General features: G+C 38.2%; 1 protein-coding gene across 4 annotated transcripts in view; it reads right to left on the reverse strand.

Annotated features, from left to right (window-relative positions):
* Positions 1-27,535, reverse strand: part of LOC122040908 (recQ-mediated genome instability protein 1-like) — a 62,685-nt gene that overhangs the window by 9,618 nt on the left and 25,532 nt on the right. For 3 of the 4 annotated variants that reach the window (XM_042600395.1, XM_042600397.1, XM_042600396.1), the window contains exons 5-7: positions 18,445-18,860; positions 17,700-17,810; positions 17,470-17,598 (exon numbers count right to left, since the gene is read on the reverse strand). In XM_042600395.1, the coding sequence (XP_042456329.1) occupies positions 17,470-17,598; positions 17,700-17,810; positions 18,445-18,860 (656 nt within the window). Of the gene's footprint in view, positions 1-17,469; positions 17,599-17,699; positions 17,821-18,444; positions 18,861-27,535 lie in introns of those variants that run through there. The other variant, XM_042600398.1, reaches the window with a different exon arrangement.

A 27,535-nucleotide genomic window follows, 5' to 3' on the forward strand; every position in this document is an offset into this window, starting at 1 on the left:
ATCGAAAGCTCCTTATCGTATGGCACCAAAAGAGTTGAATGAACTGAAAGTTCAACTCCAGGAGCTTTTAGACAAGGGATTTATACACCCTAGTGCTTCTCCGTAGGGTTCTCCAGTACTATTCGTCAAGAAAAAAGATGGTACTATGAGGTTGTGCATAGATTATAGACAGCTGAATACAGTGACCGTCAGAAATAAGTACCCCTTACCACGGATCAAGGATTTATTTGATCAGCTCAGAGGTACCTCAGTGTATTCTAAGATTGATTTGCGGTCCGGATATCATCAGCTGAGAGTCAAAGAATCTGATATTCAGAAGACAGCATTCCGTACCAGATACGGCCATTATGAGTTTTTGGTAATGCCATTTGGGCTTACAATGCTCCAGCGGTATTTATGGATTTGATGAACCGCGTCTTCCTGAAGTATCTTGATCAGTTTGTTATCGTTTTCATCGATGACATATTGGTCTACTCGCGCTCCGAGGAGGAACATGCACAGCATCTTCGCACAGTCTTGGAGACTCTTCGACGACATTAGCTATACACGAATTCAGCAAGTGTGCTTTCTGGCTATCTTCAGTCAGTTTTCTGGGACACGTGGTCTCTAGCCGAGGTATTTCAGTAGACCCTCAGAAGATCGAGGCTGTCACTAGTTGAAGGAACATGAGAAGAACTACCCTGTACATGATCTGGAGCTAGCCACCATCATCTTTGCTTTGAAGATTTGGCGGCATCATCTATACGGCATTACCTTTGAGATTCTTACGGATCATAAGAGTCTCAAATACATTTTCATCTAAAAGGAACTTAATCTCCGGCACAGGAGATGGATGGAGTTCCTGAAGGATTATGACTGTACCATTAGCTATCACCCAGGGAAAGCTAATGTGGTTGCCGATGCACTCAGCAGGAAGTCCAGAGGGACTTTGGCTTGCCACCGGGCTTCAGTATTCAGGGTTTCTCCGAGTTAGGCCTTGAGGAGCAGGGACAGACAGAGCAAGGTATTCTTGTTACCATGGTTGCTCAGTCGTCGATCAGGACGAGGATCCGAGAGGCCAGGCCGGTGATCAGCATTTTCAGTTCATTGGCAGCCAGATAGCTTCCGGACAGCAGACCGAGTTCACACGAGATGAGGAGGATATTATATATTTCCAAGGCAGATTATGCGTACCTCAATCAGGAGCTACTTCAGGAGGCTCATCGCACTCGATTTGCGATCCATCCAGGTGGGACCCGCATGTATCGAGATTTGAGACGTTACTACTGGTGGAGCAGTATGAAGAAAGACATCGCGGAATTTGTAGCTAGATGTCTTGTCTGTCAGCAGGTGAAGGCTGAGCACCAGAGACCTGCCGAATTACTTCAGCGGATTCCTATTCCTGAGTAGAAATGAGATCACATTACTATGGATTTTGTGGTGGGATTGCCTAGGACACAACGAGGCCACGACGCGATTTGGGTAGTCGTTGATCGATTAACCAAATCCGCGCACTTCTTAGCGATCAAGAAGACTGATTCCCTGGATCGATTGGCAGACCTGTATTGCTGGGAGATAATCAGATTACATGGTGTTCCTTTGAGTATTATTTCGGATAGAGACCCTCGGTTCACGTCCCGATTCTGGCAGAGTTTGCAGCAGGTCTTGGGCACTCATCTCCGTTTCAGTACAGCTTTCCATCCGCAGACTGATGGACAGTCAGAGCGAACAATTCAGACTCTAGAGGACTTGCTGAGATCTTGTGTATTAGATTTCGGAGGCAGTTGGGAGGACCATTTGCCATTGGTAGAGTTCGCCTACAACAACAGCTTTCATTCGGCTATCCAGATGGTACCGTTTGAAGCGTTGTATGGTAGGCCTTGTCGGACACCCACCCTCTGGGATGAGGTTGGGGAGGCCCAGTTGCTAGGACCTCATAGAGCTCAGCAGGAGGCAGAGTTGGTTCGTACTATCAGACGGAGGATGTCAGAGGCGCAGGACCGCTAGAAGAGTTATTCTGATCGGAGACGCAGACCCCCGGAGTTCTCTACTAGCGATCATGTTTTTCTGCGAGTCTCACCCACGAAAGGGGTGAAGAGATTTGGCCTCAGGGGTAAGCTAGCTCCGCGATACATTGGACCTTTCCAGATCTTAGAGAGGATTGGAGTTGTAGCTTATCGTCTGGCACAACCATCGTCCTTGGCAGGCATTCACGACGTATTCCACGTATCTATGCTGAGGAGATACATACCCGACCCGACACATGTGATGACAGATATCTCAGTTCTCATTCAGCCTGACGTCACTTATGAGGAAGTTCTAGTACGGATTCTGGACCGGAAAGAGCGTCAGCTGCGGAACAAGATTATCCGGCTGATTAAAGTCGAATGGCAGCATCATACAGACGAGGAGGCCACCTGGGAGCTCAAGGATACGATCCGAGCTCGATACCCCTACCTTTTTATTTGAGGTATGTGAGTTAATTTCCGTTCAGCATTTATACTATCTATCTGTCGTTAGTACTTGCTGATGGTAGATAACGAAAATTTGGGAACCAAATTTTTATTAGTAGGGGAGAATGTAAAATACCGAAAGGGCGAATAACCATAAGAGAATTTTCCGAAATTTTTAAAAAATTTTAGGGAATTTTTCGGAGCTCGTATGACGAGTTTAGGGGGATAAAAATTGGATCCCGAAAAAACCTGTTTAGGCTACCCCGTTTTAACGAGGAAAAGTTTCCTTTTCCTTTTTCTTTTCTTTATTGTCTTTTCTCCTCCCCCGTGCGCGTGGCCGACGCCGTTCCCCGCGCCGAGCCTCCTCTCACGCCGAACTCGCGCAAATCCTTGCCCTAACCGCACGCGACGGTTCCATCTCCCCCTATTTCTCCCCTCGCCCGAACCCCTATCAGCTTCTCTATTAATTGCTCTCACCTCTATAGTGTTTAGGAAATAGAATCAATTTCCTAAATTTAGAGAAGTACTATTTATAAATGCTAAATTTAGGGAATGGACAGGATAACTGATGTACAAGTTTTTTAGCTAGCCTATCCAAAATTTAGGGTAAAATCTTTGGATAGTGTAACTGATGTGGATGTACTTAATTTCAATTAATTTCTCCTCTTGTTGACCAATTTGAATTTGAAATTCTAACTCTAGAGGAAGCCTAGCTTAGGTTCCGAATTTATTTCACGATTTACGTAACTTAAACATATTGTCAAACATCTTTTACGAGTTAGATTCGGGTTGGATTTCATATCTACCTCCTCATACCTATCGGGTATCGGATATCCATCCTCATACCTATACCTATTAAAAGATCGGATATCTTCTATACTAATAATTTTTCTTCTTTTCATCCAACTATCATCATTCAACAAAAGCATATTAGAATTAACATTATATAATTTAAAAAAAAATATTAAACATCTATATAGCCTACTCCTAATGTAGATTTACTTTAGTGAATTAATTAGAATCAATTAAAATCTATTAGTATCAATTAAAACAATTGGTATCAATCTATCTGATCTGATAGGATTTTAATTGATTAACAAGATATTTTAGTTTTGTATGTTTGGTAGGATAATATTTTTTCCATAATTTGTATGGATTGATAGACCCTTTGTATCTATAAAAGTGCATTCTGCTTATTATTGAAATAACAATTATTAGTCTCCACCTTTCTACATGGTATCATAGCAAGGTTGATTTCTCCAATTTCTTCATTCTGCTGCATCTTCCCTAACGTGTAGGTCATTTCATTGAAGTCCAATTAATATGTTGAATGATTCAAACACATCGTCAAGCCAATTGGCAGAAAAATCATTTGTATCAGTCACTTTTCTTTTACGTGGTGATATTGCTTCACGACTCACAAGCTAAATGGTTGTAATTATCTACTGTGGGCCCAATCTGTAAAAATTATGATATGCGGCCAAGGCAAACTGGGCTACCCATTGGTGATCCTCCTGCACCAAGCCACAAAGATGCATTGTACAAAGTTTGGGTGGCTGAAAACTCAATAGTTCTGGCGTGGCTCATAAACTCCATGAAGCCCAATATCAACAGACGATATCTCTGGTTCCAAACAGCAAACGAAGTGTGGGATGCCGCTTATCGAATGTACTCAGATATTGGAAATGCCTCTCAAATATTCGAACCCCACTCCAAACTAAAGGATATAAGATAGAGAAGCAATTTGGTGACTCAATACTTCTTAGAACTTCAGGATATTTGGCAAGAATTGAATCTGTTCCTCGAAAATTCCTCAGTGTGTGTTGAATGCAATATTAAAAATAAGACAAATCTTGACAAAGAAAGAGCCTTCGATTTTCGGGCAGGCCTCAGTCACAATCTTGATGATGTTCATGGTCGTGTGGTTACTCGGGACCCATTTCCTTCTACCGACGATGCCTTTGATGAAGTCAGACGTGAAGAGATGTGCAGGAAGGTCATGCTCTCTGATGATTCACCTTCTCAGCAATCTGCCCATGATGTTTCTGCTTTGGTTACTCATAGGATGCTATCTCAAATTCCGCGCACTAGCAAAAGACCTTGGTGTGAACATTGTATGCGTCCAAGTCATACCAAAGAAAAGTGTTGAGAAATCCATGGCAAACCAGCAAATTCGCCTTGGTGTGAACATTGTAAGCATCCATGTCATACCAAAGAAAAGTGTTGGGAAATCCATGGCAAACTAGCAAATTGGCAGCCCCGAAAGAAACATAGGCACATGGTTATTTACCCAAAACCACCCGAACAATCTAAAAATTCTATCATTTCAACTCCATTCACAAAGGAACAAATTGAGTCGTTTGAACAATATTGTCATCTTCTTCGGCAGATCGCTCTCAACCCCTCCACCATTTCTATCGTCCGGTCATGCTCCTTGACCCAATCTGATACATTCTATTCGACCCTTAGCTTAGCTTGTATAAGCTCTTGGATCATTGATTCCGGAGCCTCCGACCATATAACAGGGGATTCTAGTTTATTTTCTTCCTATGCTCCCTGCCCTAGTCCAACATTTGTGAAAATTGCTAATGAGTCGTTGAGTCTAGTTGTCGTTATTGGTAATATTTGTTTATCTAAGGATATTATCCTCAAATCTGTCTTTCTTGTCCCTTCCCTCACATGCAACATCATCTCTGTTAGCAAATTCACTCATGACAATAATTGTGTTGTTAACTTTGTCCCTTATCGTGTCAATTTCAGGACCTACTATCAGGAAAGATAATTGGCAATGCTAGAATTCACAATGGATTATATTATCTTGAGGTTATCACATCTAAAGTCTTTCAACTCAAGTGTCTAACATTGTTTCTATTTCTCTTTCAAGTCCTAGGGAAATAATGTTGTGGCATCATAGGTTAGGTCATCCTAGTGTGGCCTAGTTTTTCATATTTGAAAAGATTGCTTCCTTCTCTATTTCATAATAAAAATCTTAGTGTTCTTGACTGTGAAATGTGCCACTTTGCTAAGCAACCTCGTACTATTTTCTCTCCAAAACCATATACACCTTCCACATCATTTTCATTAATCCATAGTGATATTTGGGATCCTTCACCAATCGCCACATCTCAAGGGAAAAAATGGTTTCTAACCTTTATTAACGATCATACATGGGTTTATCTCCTTCACAACAAATCTGACACAAGTCAAATATTCAAAAACTTCCACCAGATGGTTCAAACCCAATTTCACACCACAATTCAAACTCTTCGCACCGACAATGGTAAAGAATACTTCAATACCATTTTAGGTGACTATCTTTCCGAGAATGGGATTCTCCACCAAAGCACCTATGTCAATACCCCACAACAAAATGAGGTGTCAGAAAGAAAAAAATCGCCATTTGTTGGAAGTAGCTCACGCTCTAATGTTCACCATGAATGTCCCAAAATACCTATGGGGGATGTCATTCTCACCGTTGCGTACCTAATCAATTGCCACCAAGTCGCACTCTCAATTTTAAAAATCCGTTGTTTGTTCTCATACAAAGACACCCTCATGTGCCTACATCCAATAACCTTCCCTTAAATACCTTTGGTTGTATAGCATTTGTTCACGTACATGACCACAACTAAAGTAAACTTGATCCAAAAGCTATCAAGGTTGTCTTTATTGGGTATTCGCTAACACAAAAGAGTTTATCAATGTTATTGTCCTCAAACCCAAAAAAACATATACTTCTCATGATGTGCAATTCCTAGAAAATACACCTTACTTCTCCTCAACTCCATTTCAGGGGGAGAATCGAGATGAAGCTTGTCAAGATAATCCCCTTTTTCCAACACCCATACCTGATTCAATCCAGTCTAGCAATCACACTCTAGACCATCTTCTGGTATTAGAAACAAGGGGAGAAATGATACCAGAACGAGAGTTACATGTTTACTCAAGACGAAAACCTCAGGCTACTAAAGACATTATGAATTCTAAACACAGTCAAGAAAATGAACAGGTAGAGGATCCTCAATCAAGTACTATCTCCAATCTCAATATTCCTATAGCAATTAGGAAAGGTGGTCTTGCACTCAACATCCCATTTCAAAGTGTGTTTCATATTCCAATTTATCTTCATCATTTTGTACCTTTAACTTGGGTTTGTCTGGTATAAAAATTCCCAAGTCTGTTCAAGAGGCTTTGGTTGTTCCTGAATGGAAAAAGGTTATTTTTGAGGAAATGCATGCCTTAAAGCAAAATAATACTTGGAGTTTGGTCGAATTACCATGAGGGAAAAATAAAGTTTGTTGCAAAAGGATATTTATGAAGAAATATAAGTCATATGGTTCAACTGAAAGATATAAAGCTTGCCTTGTAGCCAAGGGATTTACTTAAACCTATGGCATTGACTATACTGAGACATTTGCTCCTGCTCCAAACTTAACACTATTCGGATACTTCTATCATTGGCAACAAATCTTGATTGGCCACTTCATCAACTTGACATAAAAAATGCATTCTTGAATGGTGAATTGAAAAGGAAGTCTATATGAGCCAACCCCCGGGATTTGAAAAAAATTGGAAATCAAATTGTTGGCAAACTCAACAAGTCTATCGATGACTTAAAACAATCTCCACGTGCCTAGTTTGACATATTCTCTAAGGTTATCAAGGAACTGTTCTCATAGTGTATGTTAATGATATCATAGTCACTGGAACGACAACAAGGAAATGAAGAATATTAAGATCATGATGGCAAAGGATTTTGCAATTAAAGATCTCGGAGAACTGTAATATTTTTTGGGAATGGAAATTGCTAGGAGCAAAAAAAAGGTATATTTGTTTCTCAAAGAAAGTACATTTTAGCTCTGTTGTAAGAAACTGAGATGCTAGGGTACAAGCCAAGTAATACACCACTTGAGCAAGGAAATAAAGGAAGAATGTTTGAGGGAGATTTAGTGGATAAAGAAAGGTATCTAACGCCTTGTTGGGAAACTCATATATCTCTCACACACTCGCCCTGATATTGCTTTTCCAGTGAATCTAGTAAGCCAATATATGCATTCATCATGTCAAGGTCGTCTCAATGTAGTCTATAGAATTCTGAGATATTTAAAACAAACTCCTGGGAGAGGGCTATTTTTTGAAAAGACTGATGATCGAAGAGTGAGTGCTTACACTGATATCAATTGGGTTGGATCAATCGAAGATCAAAAATCTACCTCCGGATATTGTACGTTAGTTTGGGGGAATTTAGTACCATGGCAGAGCAAAAAACAGTCAATTGTGGCAAGAAGCAGTGCAGAAGTAAAATATCGAGCTATGGCTCATGGAGTGTGTGAACTAATTTGGCTTAAAAGAGTTATGAAAGAGCTGAAAATAAATCTTGAAAGCCCTATGAAGCTGTTTTGTGACAATAAATCAACCATCAGCATAGCTCATAATCCTGTTAATCATGATAGAACCAAACATGTTGAAGTTGATAGATATTTTATCAAGGGAAAATTGGAAGAAGGTAGTCTCAATGTTGAATACATCCCTACTTCTCATCAACTAGTTGACTTACTCATAAAAGGACTATCAGAACGAACCCATGAATTTCTTATTAGCAAGCTTGGCTTTATCAACATTTACAGTCAAGCTTGAGGGGGAGTGTAGATTTACTTAGTGAATTAATTAGTATCAATTAAAATCTTTTAGTATCAATTAAAATCAATTGGTATCAATATATTTAATCTGATAGGATTTTAATTGATTGACAAGATATTTTGGTTTTGTATATTTGGTAAGATAATATTTTTTTCATAATTTGTTAGGATTGATAGACTCATTGTATCTATAAAAGTGTATTCTACTCATCACTGAAATAACAATTATTAGTCTCCATCTTTCTACACCTAACATCAATAAAAATAGTTAGTGGATTTTGAAAAAAGCAAATTTTCTTTAACATATATAATTGAGCCCCAAGTGATTAGGATAAATCGTAGGTTTTGATGTTTGAGCAAATAGTTTAAGTCACGATATATTTTATTTATGATGTGTGTATTTGAGTATGCAGAACTTGATAATATACACATGGAGATGACTTAGCGCGACCAAGCTCGATGGATACCTAATGAGGCTTAAGGTATGAAGACATAGGAGAAGGATGATATGGTACATTTAAGGGACCATAGGACAAGGAGCATCGAAGTGTTACAATTTAGTGCATGCAAGGGATGAAAAGTTTGACGAAAGATGGCCTCATGGCGAAGAAGCTACAAGGTAAACTCCTATTGAGTTGAGATACATGTACCTTGGAGAGAGTGCATCTCAACTTAGGTGAACGTAACCATTAGGATAGTTATAGTTGACAATCTAGTCGAAGGGTTACTTTAATAGAGTGAACAATGCCTTCAGTTGATTGAACATGCCTTCAGCTAGTTGGAGGTGGAGTCAACCAAGGAGTCGACTCAAAGTGCATCAACCAACAAACAAAATGCTTATTTTCGAGGCCAAGGTTGAGTTAGTCAACTGTTGAGTTGATCCGGACAAATGGTGGTTGAGTTAATAAGGTAGTCGACTTAAGCAGATCAGCCAACAAACAAAATATTTGTTCGTTGATGGGTTAACACGGAAGTCGACTGATCAAAGCATTCAGTCAACTGAAGCTACACCATAAAAAGCTAGAGAGAACCGTTAATGAGAAAACGTTGCACAACGGTTAGAGGGCTTAACGACTATAGTTCAATTGATTAATGGTGGAATGAGTCAATTGATCAATGTCAACACAGCAAAACGGTAAATTTCACTTGAAGACGTTGGAGGCCAAATTTCACTTGAAGACGTTGGAGGCCTATGTAAATGACCGAAGAGGAGCACTTTAGAGCCAATGTTAATTGCTCAATTCTTGTAACTCTCTAAGCTCATTGTAACCTCTTCACTTCCCAATTGTAAGCCTAAATTGTAATACCCTTGAAAGATCGTAAGAAGTTTCTCTATCTATGGAAGAAATCCGAGAAGGAAAAACTATATAGGACTTTCAAGAGTGATCCTTCAAAGTATCAGAGGTCGTTTAGGTGGAACATGAGTTCTAAACCACGTAAATTCACGAGTTAGCATCGATATTTCTTTTAGTTTTCAATTTTGTTGCATATAGTATTTTGTGTGCTAACGTCGTAAGAATAATAATTGAAAGTATAATAGCTATTGACCCCTCTCTAGCTTTTGGCCATCTCACACATTTGGGTCCCAACAAGTATCACCAAATTAGGAGCAGAATTGGTGATAAGTCAAGACACAGGATGGACTGTATGAGCTAGTTATACCCTTTGAACATTAATATACTCTTAATACCTTCAAGAGGAGAGGGTGATGACTTAAGTCTTCATAGGGAAATTCTTTCTTTTAATGACATCATCATGATACTCGCTTAGAACACATTCGTCTCGTACTTGAGACCTTTGGAAAAGTTCTTGGTCAATGTGAAGAAGTGCTATTTCTTACAACCATAGGTCATCTTCCTTAGGATTAATATCTTCGAAGAAGGCATTTCGATAAACCTAAAGAAAATCATGGTAATCAAGGATTAATTCAAATCCCATACCCTTTAGGAAGCTCGAAATTTCATGGCTTTGCGACCTTCTATAAGCACTTTAGTACCATCACAACACTTGTAAAAAATGCTTTAAGAAAGGGGATTTTCCATAGTCTAGACCCACCCTTGTCGCCTTTTAGGAGATTAAGGAAAGGATGAGTAAGACTCTCCTTCTTAAACATCCTACCCTCTGCAAACCTTTTGTGGCGTGCCGTCATATGTCTAGGTATGGATATAGGAAGTTAAGACAGGCATTGAATTGTATTTTTTAGCAAAAAGACTAATGAAACTTTAATCGGCTTACAATAAAATGCTTTATGATATCATCCAAGACCTTAGCATTAGTGTTACTAGTTATTGCCTCATGAATTTAACCTCACTTTGACCACATGACACTAACTGTTGTAGATGCTAGATGTATCGAGTTCCTCAGAAATACACTTTTGCCTTAAACATTGATTTAGCTTGGACAGCAAACCCACTAATGCATTGAGTCACCTTGTCACCAAATTACACGCTATAAGTACAATTGGTGGGATTTGACTAGTTTAAGAAAGAATATCCCTCTTATTATCACTTTAGCCATCATGAGTTTATGATAAGAGACTGCACATTTATGCATTACTGAGACTTCACAAGTGACCCTTATTTGAGAAATGCATGTAGGTGGTTTAGTTGGACACTTTAAAAAGGATATCCCATTACTAAGAAATGCATTCTTGGAAAAGACCATCAACCTTATGTTTAGGGCTGGCATTTGAGACAAAATTCCCGACCCTTCCCGACTTCCAACCCGTTCCCGCCCCGAACATTTCCCGACCCAAGTGATCCGGATTTTTTCCGACCCAATCAAAATTGGGAAAAGGATCGGGAGCACAAGCTCTACCCGGCGGAATTCCCGACCCAAATATATTAATAATATTTTTTAATTAGACTTTTTTTAAAAAAAAACATAGAAAACTAGGGTTCAATATCCTCAAATTCAAATGTCTAAAAGACTAAAAGTGAAGGGCGGTTTTAAAATATCTACCGTCTTGGGCCTCTCGGCGAAGGTGTGAACGGAACGGCTGTTAAAAATTAAACTATCTAAAAGTGAAGGACGGTTTTAAAAAAAAACATAGAAAGAAAACTAGGGTTAAAGACTTAAGAGTAAGTAACACATCTCATATTCTCATTCAACAGCTGTTCACGCCTTCGCTGTTCAACAGCCAGCATTCAACAGCCGCTCTCGTTCAACTTTTTGGTGAGCCTACCATTATTATCAATCTGATCTTCAGGATAGTATTTGAGTATTCTGGTTGAAAATGCATTTAAATCCATCTGCTGGAAATAGGTGCATAATGTCATCTGATCCATTTACATATCTTATTTATCTTGTCTTGTCTTGTCTTGTTCTCCAATCAACTTTTGTTTGCTGGCACAAGGTTTTATAGCCTAGCATGCTCTTCTCAGTAATATTTGAATGTTTCTAACTGTGCTCTCTAAACGATATTCATATTATTGTAGCCTTCAACATCGAATTCAACTCCGTTCAACAATCGTTCATTCATGGACACTTTGAAAATTGTAGCATAACATCTCGTTCAACATCACGTTCAACGTCGCATTCAACTCCATTCAACAGCCGTTCATTCATGGATGCATCTAGCAGAAGTGGTAGCTCTCCTTCTACCACTCAACCTCACATTATCTCCATCCAAAACACCAATCATTCATGAGGAAATAGTAGATATTGGAGGCAAAATGAAAACAGTAGCGGATGTATGGTCACACACCAAGAAAATTATAAGGAGAAATGATAAAAATAAGGTCATTGCTATTGTCGCTATTTGCAATTATTGCAAAACTGAAGTTCTTGCCCATAGCAGAACACATGGGAATAATGACATTGATGGGCATGTGAAGAAATGCAAAAATAATCCTTATAATGTGGTGAAGTCAGGTTCTTCTCAACCAATCTTAATACAGTCGTCCATGAATAATGCTTTTGACACCCCACATCTTTAGCCAAAAAAAAAAGCTTGAAGATAAGGTTGTCGCATTTGTTGCTAAAGATGAGATGTCGTTTAGGGTAATGGAAGGGGCAGGATTTGTAGAGATAATGAAGGAAGCTCAAACTCGATTAAAGATTCCCAACAGAAAGAAAATTGAATCTCTTGTATGGGATTTATATACAGCGGAGGTGACTAAGATAAAGAGTGTCATTGGTGATCAAAGGGTAAGTATCACGACCGATACTTGAACCTCAATTCATAATATCAATTACATGGTAATCTCAGCTCATTTCTTGGACAATAATTGGAAGTTGCATAAGCAAATAATAAATTTCACCAAAATTACCTCACACAAAGGAGATGACATTGGCAAAGTTTTAGAAACGTGCTTGAGTGATTGGGGGATAGATAAAGTTTTCACTATCACAGTTGATAATGCTAGCACGAATGACAAAGCGGTGGAGTACATGGGAAAGAGGCTAAAGGAAATGGCCACTCTATTATTTGATGGTAAGTACTTGCATTTGAGATGTTGTTGTCATATTATAAATTTAATTGTCAAGAGTGAGTTAAAGTTTCTTAATAAGTCAGTTGAGTCCATTAGAAACTGTGTGAAGTATATTCACTCTTCTGGGGCATGGTTGGACCAATTTAGGGAGTGTGTTATCCTATTGAAAATGGATAAAAAGTCAACCGTTCCAATGAATGTGCCTACAAGATGGAATTCCACCTATACAATGCTTTTTGTTGCATACAAGTTTAAGAAAGTGCTTGGTAGGATGACAAAGAATGTTCAATTTGTTGAATACTTTGAAAAGGAAGATGGTTCAGAAAAGAAAAAGAGTGGGGCCTCCTATGGAAAAAGATTGGGAGAAGGCACAAGTCTTTATGAATTTTCTCAAGAGATTTCATGATACTACATTACAACTTAGTGCTACCAAGAAAACTACATCACCCTTGATTTGGGAGGAATTAGTTTCAATGAGGGTAGTCATTGACAAGACAATACTTGACACTACTTATCCTTCAATGCAAGAAGTTGCTAAGAGAATGGAGAGTAAGTTCAAGAAGTATTGGCGCAATCTTAAGAACATGAACAAGCTTGTTTTCCTAGGTCACATTCTAGATCCTCATTATAAACTTCAAATGATTGGGATCCATTTGGGAAATATGAAATTAGATGCTAGTAAAATACAATCCTTTGTTGACGGTTTAAAGAATTGTCTAATGGAGTTGTATCATGCATATAAAGGGAATTCGCCTTTGGATCATATTAATGGGATTGATGATGGCGATGTAGACAAAGACTTAATGTAAATGTATAAGAATGATCCCGTTAAACTAAACTACCATCTGAAAATAGTTCAAGTAAGAAAAACTCAAAAGCAAGCAGAAATAACCAATGAGATGGACAAGTACTTCTCGGATCCTTTTTGTGAAATAGAACTCAAGCTTTGATATTTTGGAATGGTGGATAGGGAATACAACGGCATTTCCAATTTTTCTAAGATTGTCGAGGATATTTTTTCAATCCCTTCATCTACTATTGCTAGTGAGAATGCTTTTAGCCTTGGGAGGAGGGTCGTAGATCCATTTAGGACATCATTGCATCCCAAAATGGTGGAGGCACTAGTGTATACTAGTGACGGGCTTAGAGGTGAAGAAATTAACTTATACAAGAAGCCGACAGAAGACAAATTCAACTTTTATAAGGATTGTGAAGAAGTTGTCACAAGTATGTCAATATTTAACTTGTTTATTATTTTTTATGAGTACTTTGATTTTTTGTATCATTCTTTTATGAAACACATTACAAATTAACTTTTATAAAATGAAGATTTTTTTAACAGAAGTGCATCTATTTGTTTTAGTCATTGATGTTCATGAAGAGGAATGTGGCTCAGTAAGTTGGAGTAGGGTAAGTTGGTGCTTGGTATATAATATATATTTATGGTTTTATGTAATTGTTGCATTTCTAGCTACTCCTTAGTTGGGTAAGCCTTCAATAATCAGTAACTATAAAAGATGGCATATTCATTTGAATTTATTGTTTGATCGGATAATTGCTTTAGTTTTTCATTTGTAATTTTTAATCTTGGTAGAGACTAGAGATTATGCTTATATGATATTTGTTGTTTGTAGGTACCCTCATGCACGCGATAAAGTAATGCATCCTCCTCAAGTGTAAACTCCAAAGTCCAAAGGCCTTGTGGTAGAAGAATAGCTAATTGATGTGATATGTTAAATTTTATTTTGGATTTGCTTAGATTAAGTGATTAACCAAAAAATTGTTTCAATGGAAGTTGATGGTTTTGCGATTCACATGTATTTTTTTCGCTTTTTGATTACTCAATGTTAGTGTGTTTCAGTTTCAGTTGCAAGTATCATGTTGAACTATGAACGATTTCAAGTTAGTACTTCAGTTATATTGATTTTCCCTTTAGATGTGTTCTCTTATCTGAATATAGCAATACATTTGAATTTTGAACTACAGGTAATAGATACTCCTGGTCTTCTTACAAGACATGATGGTTAGTGATCCAAACAATAGCATTTTTTTTAGTTCAGCATGCACTGAAAATGAATCATCATGATATTGAGACATTTGTTTTTTTGGGTGAAATTTTCTTCTGGACTCGTTGCAAGTCCTGTTGTGTGATGTTTCTCCTTTCCATCTGTTATTTTTACCTTACTAGATACCTATGAGTTGTATCTACCATTACTTTGTGACTTGAGGTAGCAAAGTATTGTTTCCAAATGCGATCTCTGGCTTGATGTTGTTTCCAATGCGATCTCCTGCAAGGGTCTCCTGTCGGCATTTTACAAGATGATGAATTTGGTAAATATAAGATGTGTGGACCTGATGGCTCCATTCATGTCTCCATAATGAGCAATCAAGGTGTCGACAAGGTAATCACAAAAGCACGATACGCAAATTTCTAAATTCTCTGTGATTCTTTTTTCGTCTGCTATCATCATCAGCTGAAGGCTAGAGTTCATGACCTACTTCTCTCCCAAATGGCTGACATCTCAATTGCAATTCATTTCAATTGATATCATTTGTCTCAGGTCAAAAGTATAGAAGGATGATTTACAACTTGAGTGATAGAAATTTCAATTGCTATCATTACAGCCATGTATCATATGTAAAATGAACCAAGTGTCTGGTGGAAATAAATGCACATGTAGCATTTTTCTTTTGTTCAACATTGCTCAAAACAGCATCAAGAGAACATGACAAATCAGTCTTAAAGAAATTTTAAAAAATATTTTTGGGATATCATCTTTACCCGACAGGATCTCAAACATTCAGGTCCCAACACTTATCGGGTACGGGATCGGGAGAAAAAAAATCCCAATTTTTATCGGGACGGGGATTGGATAAGATGGTTACGAGACGGGTCCCTACCTGATTCCACCCCTACTTATGTTGAATCTATTTTATTGCAACAAGATGTCGCTCGGATTGTATTGCAATGTCGCACATGTTAGACAACTAAGGCAGCTAGGCAACACAAGTCTCTCTACACGTCACCCCAATTTCCTGAACCCTAGTATTAGTATAGACTTTGTTTTAGGTTTACCTCTGAATTAATTGAAACCACAACTCTAATATTTAAAAAAGGCATACCTTATTAAGGCCAACAATGCTTCATAGATAGTCACGTTGTTGTTTAGGGAGATTGTCTATTGCATGGGTTATCAGCTATTTTTAGAAAACTAAAGTTATTTTAGCTCAAGTGTTCATCTGCCTTGCACCTACAAACTCATGGGTAATGGATAGAATGAGGTTGTTAAGCGACACTTTCTATTCATCTAAGTTAACAGAGAAATTTGTTGAGCATATTAGATATTCATATTAATGTCAGCAGGAAGATTGCACTAAATAGTGAAGCTTATAAAATTTCAATGGATGCACATTATAAATTTTAGTATAATATAGGGGAATATATGCTTCTCTATAATCACTTTGAAAGTTTTCCTAAAAACTCCTTCAAGAAGATTCAAGTTCACTCCTATCCCTTCTAAATTCTAAAAAAGAATAGTTTCTTACTAACCTACTAACTTAAACATTAGCCTAATTTTCAATGTTGAGTACTTACCATCTCATTAAGAGATATTCAAGCCTTCCCCCTTGTTTATTGATTTGCCTATAGGTCATGCTTCTATAGTACCAGTTCCTGCACTTCTATCTACGGTACCACCCACCTCTCAGATCACACGCATTATAGGCACTTAGACGGTGATAGCACCTCATGGCAGTATTCATGGTCACTTAGTGTATTGGAAAGGATTTCCATAGATTAACAACACATGGATTACTAAAGATGAGCTTTGACAGTGTGCCACCAAGTTACTTGAAGCTATAAAATAATAGCCACTTGATCCATCTACAGAAGCTCCACCATTATGCACCTATGTTTTGCATCACAAAGCGCCTCTTCTCCTGCTCAACGATGTCAAACTCCTCTTGGAAAGGGAAATAAATTTAAAATTTTTAAATTACAATTTTGTTATTTAAATTGGCAGTAAAATGAATAGAGTTAATTGTTTACTAAGTCTTCAGATCGAGTCTATATAAATATCCTTGTCATCGTATGTAATATTTAATAATATCCCCACTTTATCTTGCATGAGATTTTTCATCTGTGGATAGGGTTGTAAACGAGCCGAACCAAGCTGAGCTTTGGGGTGTTTAAGTTTGTTTCATAATATAACCGAGCCAAACCGAGCTTAAATTAACTTAAGCTTTTGAAATGATTGTTCAAACTTGGTTTGATTTATTTTTTACGAGCTCGAGCTTGTTTGAAGCTTGGGAGCTTGGTTCGTTTAGATATTATCGAGCTCTCAATTCAAGCTCGACTTGAGCTCGGCTTGAGCTTGGCTTGAGCTTTGTTCGAGTTTGATTCGTTTAGATGTTATCGAATTCTCAATTCAAGTTTGTTTGTTTGATTGTTTGAAACTTTGTCTTTTAATTGGTTATTGAACTTGATAATTTAAACTTATTTATTTTATTTTATTATTCATTTAGCACATTGAAAAGAGTTTTATTAATGAATATGGTCGAACGTTAACGAGTTGAACACATATATGTTCAAGCTTGTTTGTTTAGTTTAATGAGTTGTTCAGCTTGTTTGTTTAATTAATCTTGTGTATATTGAACGAACATAAACAAATTCTTACCAAGCGGAACACCAAATTTGTTCACGAATGTTTAGTTCATTTACAGCCTTATTTGTGGAGGCAAGGATTTATGCCACACGTTACATCAATATGATATGAGGAAAAGATAACTTGGCCAATAGAAAATTTTTTTTTTCAAAAACGGCTGAATCAAAACCAGAGGGAAGAGGAGCTCCACATAAGGTTGCCAATTGTTGATTGAAAGGGTTGCAAATTTACAAAATATGTAAAGAAAAACATATAAAACATGAGACAATATAAGGTTCAAATTGTCACAAAATAGAACTACCTCAAACTTGGCCAAGAAAAGTTGGAACTTTTTCATTGTCTCCCTCATATCAGCAACTATTCTCTTTTCTGTGGAAGAAAGAGCAGCAGTTACTTCTTCTGGAGAATGGCCTATTCCATTCTGCACAACCTGAGGAACAAAAGGTAAAATGTTTACCACAAATGATCAACAATGAACAAAAAATTGGAAAAAAAAAAGGCAATATCAATCAAAAGCAAGAAAAAACTTACTTTGTGATCAATGAGGACCTCTGATATTAGACTTCCATCATCCACATAAACACTGAGTTCATATGTTCTCCTTTCTTTGAATTGAAATCCTTTCACACCAGTCAAAAAACACTGCAAAAAACTAACAGTGATAGTTCAATCTACAAGTTAAAATAATTAACTCCTAAGTATGTACTATACTTCAGTAGGTAGAAACTTAGGAAAAAGTGAGTCAATGTTTAATGACTTCATCAAATTAACAGAAAATTACTATATAAGAATCTGTGAGCTAGACGAAGTGCTTCCATTCTTCCATTCACATCAAAGATTGAAGCAAACAGTGAGTTTTCGTTATCAAATCCTTAATGTGCATGACTATATTATGCACATCGTAAATTTGTCCATGTAGGCTAGCAAGAAAGCATTTCCTCCCCATAGCATGTTAGGATTCTGTCACAGCAATCATCAGAAGTATTTCAAGTATATTAATATTTCTTTTCTATTCTAGTGTTACAGTGTAGTCCTTCCATGAAAACAATTTTTCAACTGCTTTGCTCGTAGAAACAGCAACAAATATTCTAAGTATTATACTTGCAACAAATCAATACAAATGTGCATTATAAAGCATGAAAATGGGTATCTGCACCAAAGTGAATGCCGACAGAATTCAAGAAAGAAAACAAACCTTGTTTTGAAAAAATAAAAATAAAAATCAAAGGACTTCAACAAAAGTTTGAATAAATAACGAATGAGAATAAAAAGTGACCTTAATCCTCCCGTGAATCGGTGGTATCTTGTCTTTCTCTGTGGTCCATTTAGCAAATAAACAAGCCAGATATGTGAAAGGGATTGAATCCAAGTCACTTAGAATCAAGGGATGTTCTATTTCAACTGCATCTTCCACGTCTGAAGAATGGGCATGCTCCATGGTAGAGAGAGGATTATGGGTTGAATTAGATAGCATGTCCGATCTGTTTCCATGGCAAGCAGGTCCCTCAGTAATATTTTCTTCAATATGAGCAGAGTATTCTTCTCTTAGAGGGATCCTAGCACTCTGAGCAGCAACTACTTCATTGCTGTGTCTCACAATACAGGGATCATCTTGAATTGTAGTACCCAGTTCAACAAATTCTGGGATTGTGGTACGTGCAGTGACTATCCCAGCACTAACCAAATTGGTACCTACAAAGTGATTGCACATTAGATAGAGAGAAAATTTTGGATTGTGTTACAATCCATGAAATATTCGGATGATAGGTGAAGTACTACACTGGGATACATTTTCATTACGTGATCATGACATGTGTAAGTAATAAGAGTAGAAAATGTTCAAGCATATAAGAAAACTTATATGGAAACTTGTGCAACCAATTTGAGAAGCTAAGATGAGAAATTTACAAATTATTTAGTACAGTTGAGCAGAGAACAGAAAGACGCGCGCGCGCACACACTCCACTGTTAAATTTGTGAGCAAGTAATATAATGCATTAAAAGGGTTTCATTTTTGTTGGACTTAATATTAACCCATTGTCTTGGCAAATACTGAGCATCTTCTGAAGATGTTGCTCGTGACTCTTTTCATCTGGGGAGAATACCAGAATATCGTCTATGTATACCGCAGTAAATTCTTCTGTTCCTTTGAAGCATGAGTCCATTTTTCTTTGAAAAACTGCTGGTGCATTTTTAAGACCGAATGGCATGACCAGCCATTCATAAGTTTTTATAAGCACTTTTGTTACTTCAAGAAATACAATTTCATATCGTGAAGCCCTTTCTGCAACTGATCCCATAGAAAACCCGTCAATTGGTTTTGCTAAACCAAGTGATTACCAAGGAACTACTCCTGGAATCACTACTATCATAAAACAGAACAATACACAAATCCATTTGCTTGTTCAAATAGCTAAAACCTTGAGAGAAATTCAGCAAGAGCTTCGAAAACAAAATACTCCTCTTCCACAAGACTTAATTTCCAAACTTCAAAATCTATCCCTTGGCCCATCAAAATCCAAGGAGAAGCCTGGAAAATTAAGAGTATTCAAGGACCCATACAAAATACTAAAACAGGAGCAGGAAAAATTAAAAGGAGTATGGCCGCCACCAGAACAGAGCAACAGCAAGTAGCCACAACACCGTTATTTGAAGACCAAATAAGGAGCTATAGAAGAAATCAATGACGTTTTTACAATACTCAGCAAGCTGCAAGGAGGCTTGGACGTCAACTTACTAGTGGAACATCATCAAGGTATACCCCTGAACAACAACTGGAGCCAGAAGCTCATCTGCAGCTATCCATGCAAGAACGAGCCTCTATAGTACCGGCGGAGGTTCTTTATCACTCTAGAAGGGATGACGCCCATCATAGAGTTTATGTTCATAGATCTGAAGAAGCCATAGTAGTGACTGACAATCACCAAGTCGACAGAAACTTCATTCAAGAAGAAAGTTTTATGCAACTATAAAGGAGCCGCATGCAGTATATCCACCTGGGTGTCCTCCAGGTGCGTATTCAAATATTACACAGGCAACATGAAGGAACTATGGCACTCATAGTCTTCAGAGACAACTGGTGGCAAGGTGATCAAGCCATTCTAGCAACAATGGAAGTAGATCTGACACGGGGTAGTCAGATGATTTATGTTATTCCAGAAGTAATGATGACAATTGGAGACTTCTACCGCAACATTCAAATCTCTATCCTCGCAAGAGGATATGAAGCACGGCAGAACAGTGAAGCAAACCTATTAATCACCAGAGGGATGGTCGGTAGGCTTTCTAATACACCTAACGTAGGGTTTGCTTATGAAGTGCAGGGAGTGGTGGATTATCTAACCTCTCATGGGGTTAATGCTCTACCTGGAAGAAAGTTTTCTACAAATAACTTGCAAGGCTTAAATTGGGTTATAAACCCTACCCAAGTCTCTATACCGATGCAGCCATCAGAAGTAAATAGCCAAACAATGATGGATGGGCGCATATCAGTAAGCTTCAGCAGCTATGCAGCAGCACGACCAACGGAGCAACCGACTTTCAATAACAAAGATGAAGAAGTTTATGAAACTCTAGCAGTCTTAATTGAGACAAAGCCAGGAGTTTTCACAAATTATGATGGTACCGTTGAAGAATATTATGAATTGTATGGAGAAATGGATGATTGCATAAAAAGGGAAAGGCCAAAGACTAGAAGATGGGATACTTTGGGACAACCAAGCGGGAAGTTTGATTATTATGTCAGTTATGATATCCCAGAAACTTATCTGGATTCAGAACTCCCACCCCCATCTGGCTGGGGTGATGAAGAAATAAATAAATTCAGCAAAACCAAGAAGTCCAGAAGAAAAGCAAGCAAGGGAAACTTCAAGTGAAAGGTATTCTTCAATAACTGAACCACACATTCTCATAAATAAAATCTCTCCAGATACAGTTACGCCAACAAGGCATACTGAGGGATCTGCTGTCCTGGATATAGCGGCAAGTCACGCAGCAGTTATAGAACCATATGGCCGAGATCTAATTCATACAGGTCTACAAATCGAAATTCCATATGGATATTATGGAAGGTTGGCCTCACGATCAGGACTAGCATGGAAGACAGGGATAGAAGTCGGAGCAGGCGTAATCGACTCCGACTACAGAGGTGAAGTTCAAGTGCTTTTGTTTAATAGAACTAACCTCCCAGTTTATATTTCTCAACAGCAAAAGATTGCGCAGTTGATACTTGAAAAAATAGCTATTCCAGAGGTTTATGAAGTACCTCATCTTAGCTACACAGAAAGGGGAACTAAAGGATTTGGGTCAACTGAGAATCAGCTTACACTAACCCAAAATCAAGCCTCTACTTCTCAAAGCCCAAAATATTTTACAACTTAAGATATATTTTCCCTATTACTTCCAAGGGAAACAACGGCAGTCTTTGTTCAGGACAACTCAAGCCCAAATAATTTTGAAAAAGTCCATGCAGTGGATACAAGCCCAGGGGCCTCTGTACCACGGTCCATGGAAACTACTCAAAATTATGAAGACACTGACAACTCCTATCTGGACTACATCCAATACTTGTCCCAATTAAGTACAAAAACCAAACCAATATGGGACACTTATCCTGACTCGGATCCTGAATGGACTAACCCCTTTGCGAGCGAAGGTGATGGGAGAAAGGAAACATTTATTGAGTTATCTCCAAAAAATTGTAAGGGATTTATTGAATTAATTGCTGCTAATGCTGAAATGGAGTACCCCTGTTTAAGAAGGCTGGTAGAAGAAGTGACACCAACTACTGAGCAAATTTACTCCACCAGCACCGTAATATCTCCATATCGCCCTCCAACAGACACGGCAATGGGACCACCTAGGTATCCCCTAGCCGACAACACCACTACAAATCCCTCTGCTTTTCAACCCATATACGAACAACCACCGAGAACAAGATTTCGAGGAGGTATGAATAATGAGTTATGGACTCTCCCATCTGCACAACAACAAAGTGGGGCGATATTCGTAATCCCGGCACAATTGAATCTTTTTGATGATGCCTTTTCAAGATGGGAATCTATCACGAAGAATTTTGTAGCCGCACAATCATTCTCAGACACCAAGGAAAAGGTAGAGTTTATTGAAAATCTTTTAGGAGAGATTGAAAAAATAACCTGGGTACAATGGAGAATGACTTATGCCACAGAATATGATGCCCTCATAACAATTAGTGAAGGAAGGGAAGGGACTCAGAATATATTATCCCAAATGAGAAGGGTATTCTCTACAAAAGATCCCACCCAAGGATCTACTGAAATCCAGAATTCTACATACAGGACCTTGAGAAGTTATCATGTGACAATGTCAAAAATATAATCCAGCATATTAATGATTATATGCGGCTAGCAGCCAAGACTGGAAGATTATATGCGGGACCAGAGCTATCAGAAAAATTCTGGCTTAAAATGCCAGGAGACCTCGGGAATCGAATTAAAGCAGCCTTTGAAGCAAAGCATTCTGGTCTAACAGTGGGAGTATTCCCCAGAATTATTTTTGCCCACAAATTCTTAGAACAAGAATGTAAAGATGCGGCATTTAAAAGGTCACTCGAGGACTTGTCCTTCTGTAGCCAAATCCCAATCCCGAGCTCCTATCAAAAGACTGGAACCAAAAAGATGGGGGTAAGACAGTCAAAGACCAACAAAGGTAAACCCCATAATTCCCATGCAAGAATTGAAAAAAGAAAACACTTACTTAGAAATAAGAAATGTAAGTGTTATCTATGTGGACAAGAAGGCCATTTCGCTAAAGACTGTCCCAATGAAAAACGAAATGTAAAAATAGTTGCTATATTTGAGCAACTAGACCTACCTGATGACTGCGACATACTTCCAGTACAAGAGGGAGAAGCCCAAAGTGATGTCATATTCAGCCTTTCTAAAGGAGAAGATGGTATATATGAGGTACAACAATCTCTGCAAACTCTCCAATTAAACTCTATATATATGCTTGGCTTAGAAGATGGAGGGTACCGGCAACAAATTAAGTTAACAGATGCGCAGTCTAATTGCCTGCACCAGTGGAAACATAATGAAAGGATATTTTCTCCTCAATCCCATATATGCACCTGCTGCAAAATGGCAAGAATCCACTGCCCAGATTGCTTCCTCACGGTCTGCAATCTTTGTGGACTTTATTACTTCAACAAAGAGGTATCGGTTACCCCTGCCCCTGCAACAATATTTAATCCTAACAATTTAATACAGAAGCAGCGAAATTATATTATATGGTGTAAAGAAGAAATAAGAAGATTGCAGGAAAAAGTGAAATACTTCAAGACTCAATGCGAGGCACTACAACTAGAAAAAGAATTACAAAAGGATTTTCAAAACTTAGGAGAAGAAGATGAGGAAGTCGCTCATATGTTGATTGAAGAAATAGCTGCCTCCAATTCTAGCCCCAGGTTGGTAAAAAATATGTTGTATAATTTAACAGTTGAAATAGATATTCCAGGAATTCCTAAGTTCAAACTGAAGGCAATACTTGACACGAGGGCAACTACCTGCTGCGTTGATTAGAGGTCAGTTCCAAAAGATTCATTGGAACAAAACACATTCACAGTATGTTTTAGTGGGGTAAATTCGTAGCAGACTGCAAAAATGAAACTAAAGAATGGCAGGATGATGATTGGTGACAATATCTTTAGAATTCCTTACACCTACAGTTTTCCTATGACTCTGGGAGATAACATCCAATTTATCATTGGATGCAATTTTATAAGAGCTATGCACGGAGGATTAAGAATTGAAGGCAATACGGTAACATTCTATAAGAACCTAACAACTATAAATACATTGCCTTCTGTTAATGCAGCTATTGAGGAACTTGAGCTAGAGGAAGAAGAACACATTCAGATAAAGGAGATGGTTCATATATCAGTTGGAAGAAGAAATTTATCTTTTGAACAAAAATTTGGACCTCTCTTACAAAAGCTAAAGGAGCAAGGAGTGATTGGGGAAAACCCCTTGCAACCGCGTAAAACCAACAGCACAGATAAAAAATCCGAGTTTATTATCAAGATATTGCAGATCCTTCTGCCCGTAAGGAGCTTCAAAACATGTTAAGGCCTTACTGGATCTAAAGATTATTCGTCCAAGTAAAAGTCGGCACCGAACCACGGCTATTATTGTAAACTCTGGAACTACTATTGACCCGATCACAAAAGAAGAAAAGAAAGAAAAGGAAAGACTGATATTCAATTATAAGCGTCTAAATGACATCACGCACAAAGACCAGTATAGTCTACCGGGTATTAATATCATCCTTAAAAAGGTCAGTAATAGTTGTATATTTTCAAAATTTGATTTGAAAAGTGGCTTTCATCAGGTTGCTATGCATCCTGATTCTACTAAATGGGCGACATTCTGGTCCCTGATGGATTATATGAATGACTGGTCATGCCATTCGGTCTTAAAAATGCACCAGTAGTTTTTCAAAGAAAAATAGACTCATGCTTCAAAGGAACAGAAGAATTTATTGCGGTATACATAGACGATATTCTGGTATTCTCCCCAGATGAAAAGAGTCACGAGCAACATCTTCAGAAGATGCTCAGTATTTGCCAAGACAATGGGTTAATATTAAGTCCAACAAAAATGAAGATAGCAGTACCAGAAATTGAATTTCTAGGTGCTATCATTGGCAACTGCAGGATCAAACTACAACCCCATGTGATTACAAAAATCACAGATTTCAATAACAACGAGCTGAAAACTACCAAAGGGATGCGATCTTGGCTAGGGTTGTTGAATTATGCCAGAAATTATATTCCTAACTTGGGAAAATTACTGGGACCTCTATATGCCAAAACATCTCCTAATGGAGAAAGAAGATTAAATCAGCAGGACTGGGATTTAATCCGGCAAATTAAAACCAAGGTAAAACAATTACCAAACCTTGAGCTACCCCCACCAGAATGTTATATGATCCTTGAAGTAGACGGATGTATGGATGGATGGGGCGGAATTTGCAAATGGAAAAGAAAGAAATTTGATCCTATTTCCTCTGAGAAGATTTGTGCTTATTCAAGTGGTAAGTTTAACCCACCAAAGTCAACTATTGATGCAGAGATCTATGCAGTCATGAACACAATGGAAGCTTTAAAAATATATTTTCTGGACAAATCTGAGCTCCTCATTAAAACATACTGCCAAGCTATTATTAGCTTTTTTGGAAAAACAGCTAACCACAAACCTTCCCGAGTTAGATGGATTTCCTTCACGGATTATATTACCGGAGCTGGACCAACAGTACAATTTGAACACATAGACGGCAAAAATAATCAGAACAAGATGATTCAAGCCCTTTTGAAATCGTTGAACAATACCAACGAAAGATCAATTCAAGACATGAGAGACCAGTCCCACTCGATGAGTACCACCAGATCTCAGAAGATTTACACACTATTGAACAAAGAGCAGCAATCCGAAATATTAATGCTCTACAGCAGCTCAGGCTTATCCACTCCCTTAAACGACAAGAGTGTAACCAGTGTCGAGGGAAGGACAACTGGTGGAACGACTGGTACCCAGCAGTACAGTGTGACAGACAACTATCACATGCCGCGTATCTTCTTCAAGATTGTATAACAAGGATGAGCAACTTTAAGGTCTAAAGGACAGCAGGCGTGATGGACCCAAAGAAAAAGAAGATTCGCGCGTGAAGCAATATGTAATTAAAGTATGTACAATAATGCACTACTTTATAAAAAGTAGATGTGCTGTGAGTAGATAGGCACTACTAAGGATGTCACAGCGCTTCTTATCCCCTCACTAACAAACGTAAAGGACGCTCGATGCCCTTGTGAACCTTATTGTAGCAGTTTGTAAGCTCTTGTTAAGTTTAAAAGACGGAAACGAAAGGAATTTGATAAGTTTAAAAGCACTTACAAACTGCTACAATACTACTCCTTAGGTAAGGTTCGAGTGAACGCTCGATGCCCTTGATAGAGGCTACTCTTTCCTCCTTATAGCAAACGCTGGGTGCTCATTGGGCCCCATCATCACGTTTGTTAGTGAGGGGATAAGAAGCACTTCACATCCTTAGTAGTGCCTATCTACTCACAGCGCATCTACTTTTTATAAAGTAGTGCATTATTGTACATACTTTAATTACATATTGCTTCACGCGCGAATCTTCTTTTTCTTTGGGTCCATCACGCCTGCTATCCTTTAGACCTTAAAGTTGCTCATCCTTGTCATACAATCTTGAAGAAGATACGCGGCATGTGATAGTTGTCTATCACACTGTTCTAGCTGGGTACCAGTCGTTCCACCAGTTGTCCTTCCCTCGTGTTACACTCTTGTCGTTTAAGGGAGTGGATATGCCTGAGCTGCTGTAGAGTATTGACAGCTCGGATTGCTGCTCTTTGTTCAATAGTGTGTAAATCTTCTGAGATCTGGTGGTACTCATCGAGTGGGACTGGTCTCTCATGTCTTGAATTGATCTTTTGTTAGTATTGTTTAACGATTTCAAAAGGGCTTGAATCATCTTGTTCAGTAGATCCTGCGCTTGCGGGAGTGGCTGGTTCGTTAATGCTGTTCCGACCATTCTGAAAATATTAACACAGAAATTAGAAGGGATAAAGAGTCAGCTACCTGATTATTTTTGTCGTCTATGTGTTCAAATTGTACTATTGGTCCAGCTCCGGTAATACAATCCGTGAAGAAAATCCATCTAACTCGGGAAGGTTTGTGGTTAGCTGTTTTTCTAAAAAAGCTAATAATAGCTTGGCAGTCTGTTCTAATGAGGAGCTCAGATTTGTCCAGAAAATATATTTTTAAAGCTTCCATTGTATTCATGACTGCATAGATCCCCGCATCAATAGTTGACTTTGGTGGGTTAAACTTACCACTTGAATAAGCACAAATCTTCTCAGAGGAAATAGGATCAAATTTCTTTCTTTTCCATTTGCAAATTCCGGCCCATCCATCCATACATCCGTCTACTTCAAGGATCATATAACATTCTGGTGGGGGTAGCTCAAGGTCTGGTAATTGTTTTACCTTGGTTTTAATTTGTCGGATTAAATCTCAGTCCTGCTGACTTAATCTTCTTTCTCCATTAGGAGATGTTTTGGCATATAGAGGTCCCAGTAATTTTCCCAAGTTAGGAATATAGTTTCTGGCATAATTCAACAACCCTAGCCAAGATCGCATCCCTTTGGTAGTTTTCAGCTCGTTGTCATTGAAATCTGCGATTTTTGTAATTACATTGGGTTGTAGTTTGATCTTGCAGTTGCCAATGATAGCACCTAGAAATTCAATTTTTGGTACTGCTATCTTCATTTTTGTTGGGCTTAATATTAACCCATTGTCTTGGCAAAT

The sequence above is a fragment of the Zingiber officinale genome, chromosome 2A, assembly GCF_018446385.1.
Source record: "Zingiber officinale cultivar Zhangliang chromosome 2A, Zo_v1.1, whole genome shotgun sequence".
Taxonomy (NCBI): Eukaryota; Viridiplantae; Streptophyta; class Magnoliopsida; order Zingiberales; family Zingiberaceae; genus Zingiber; species Zingiber officinale.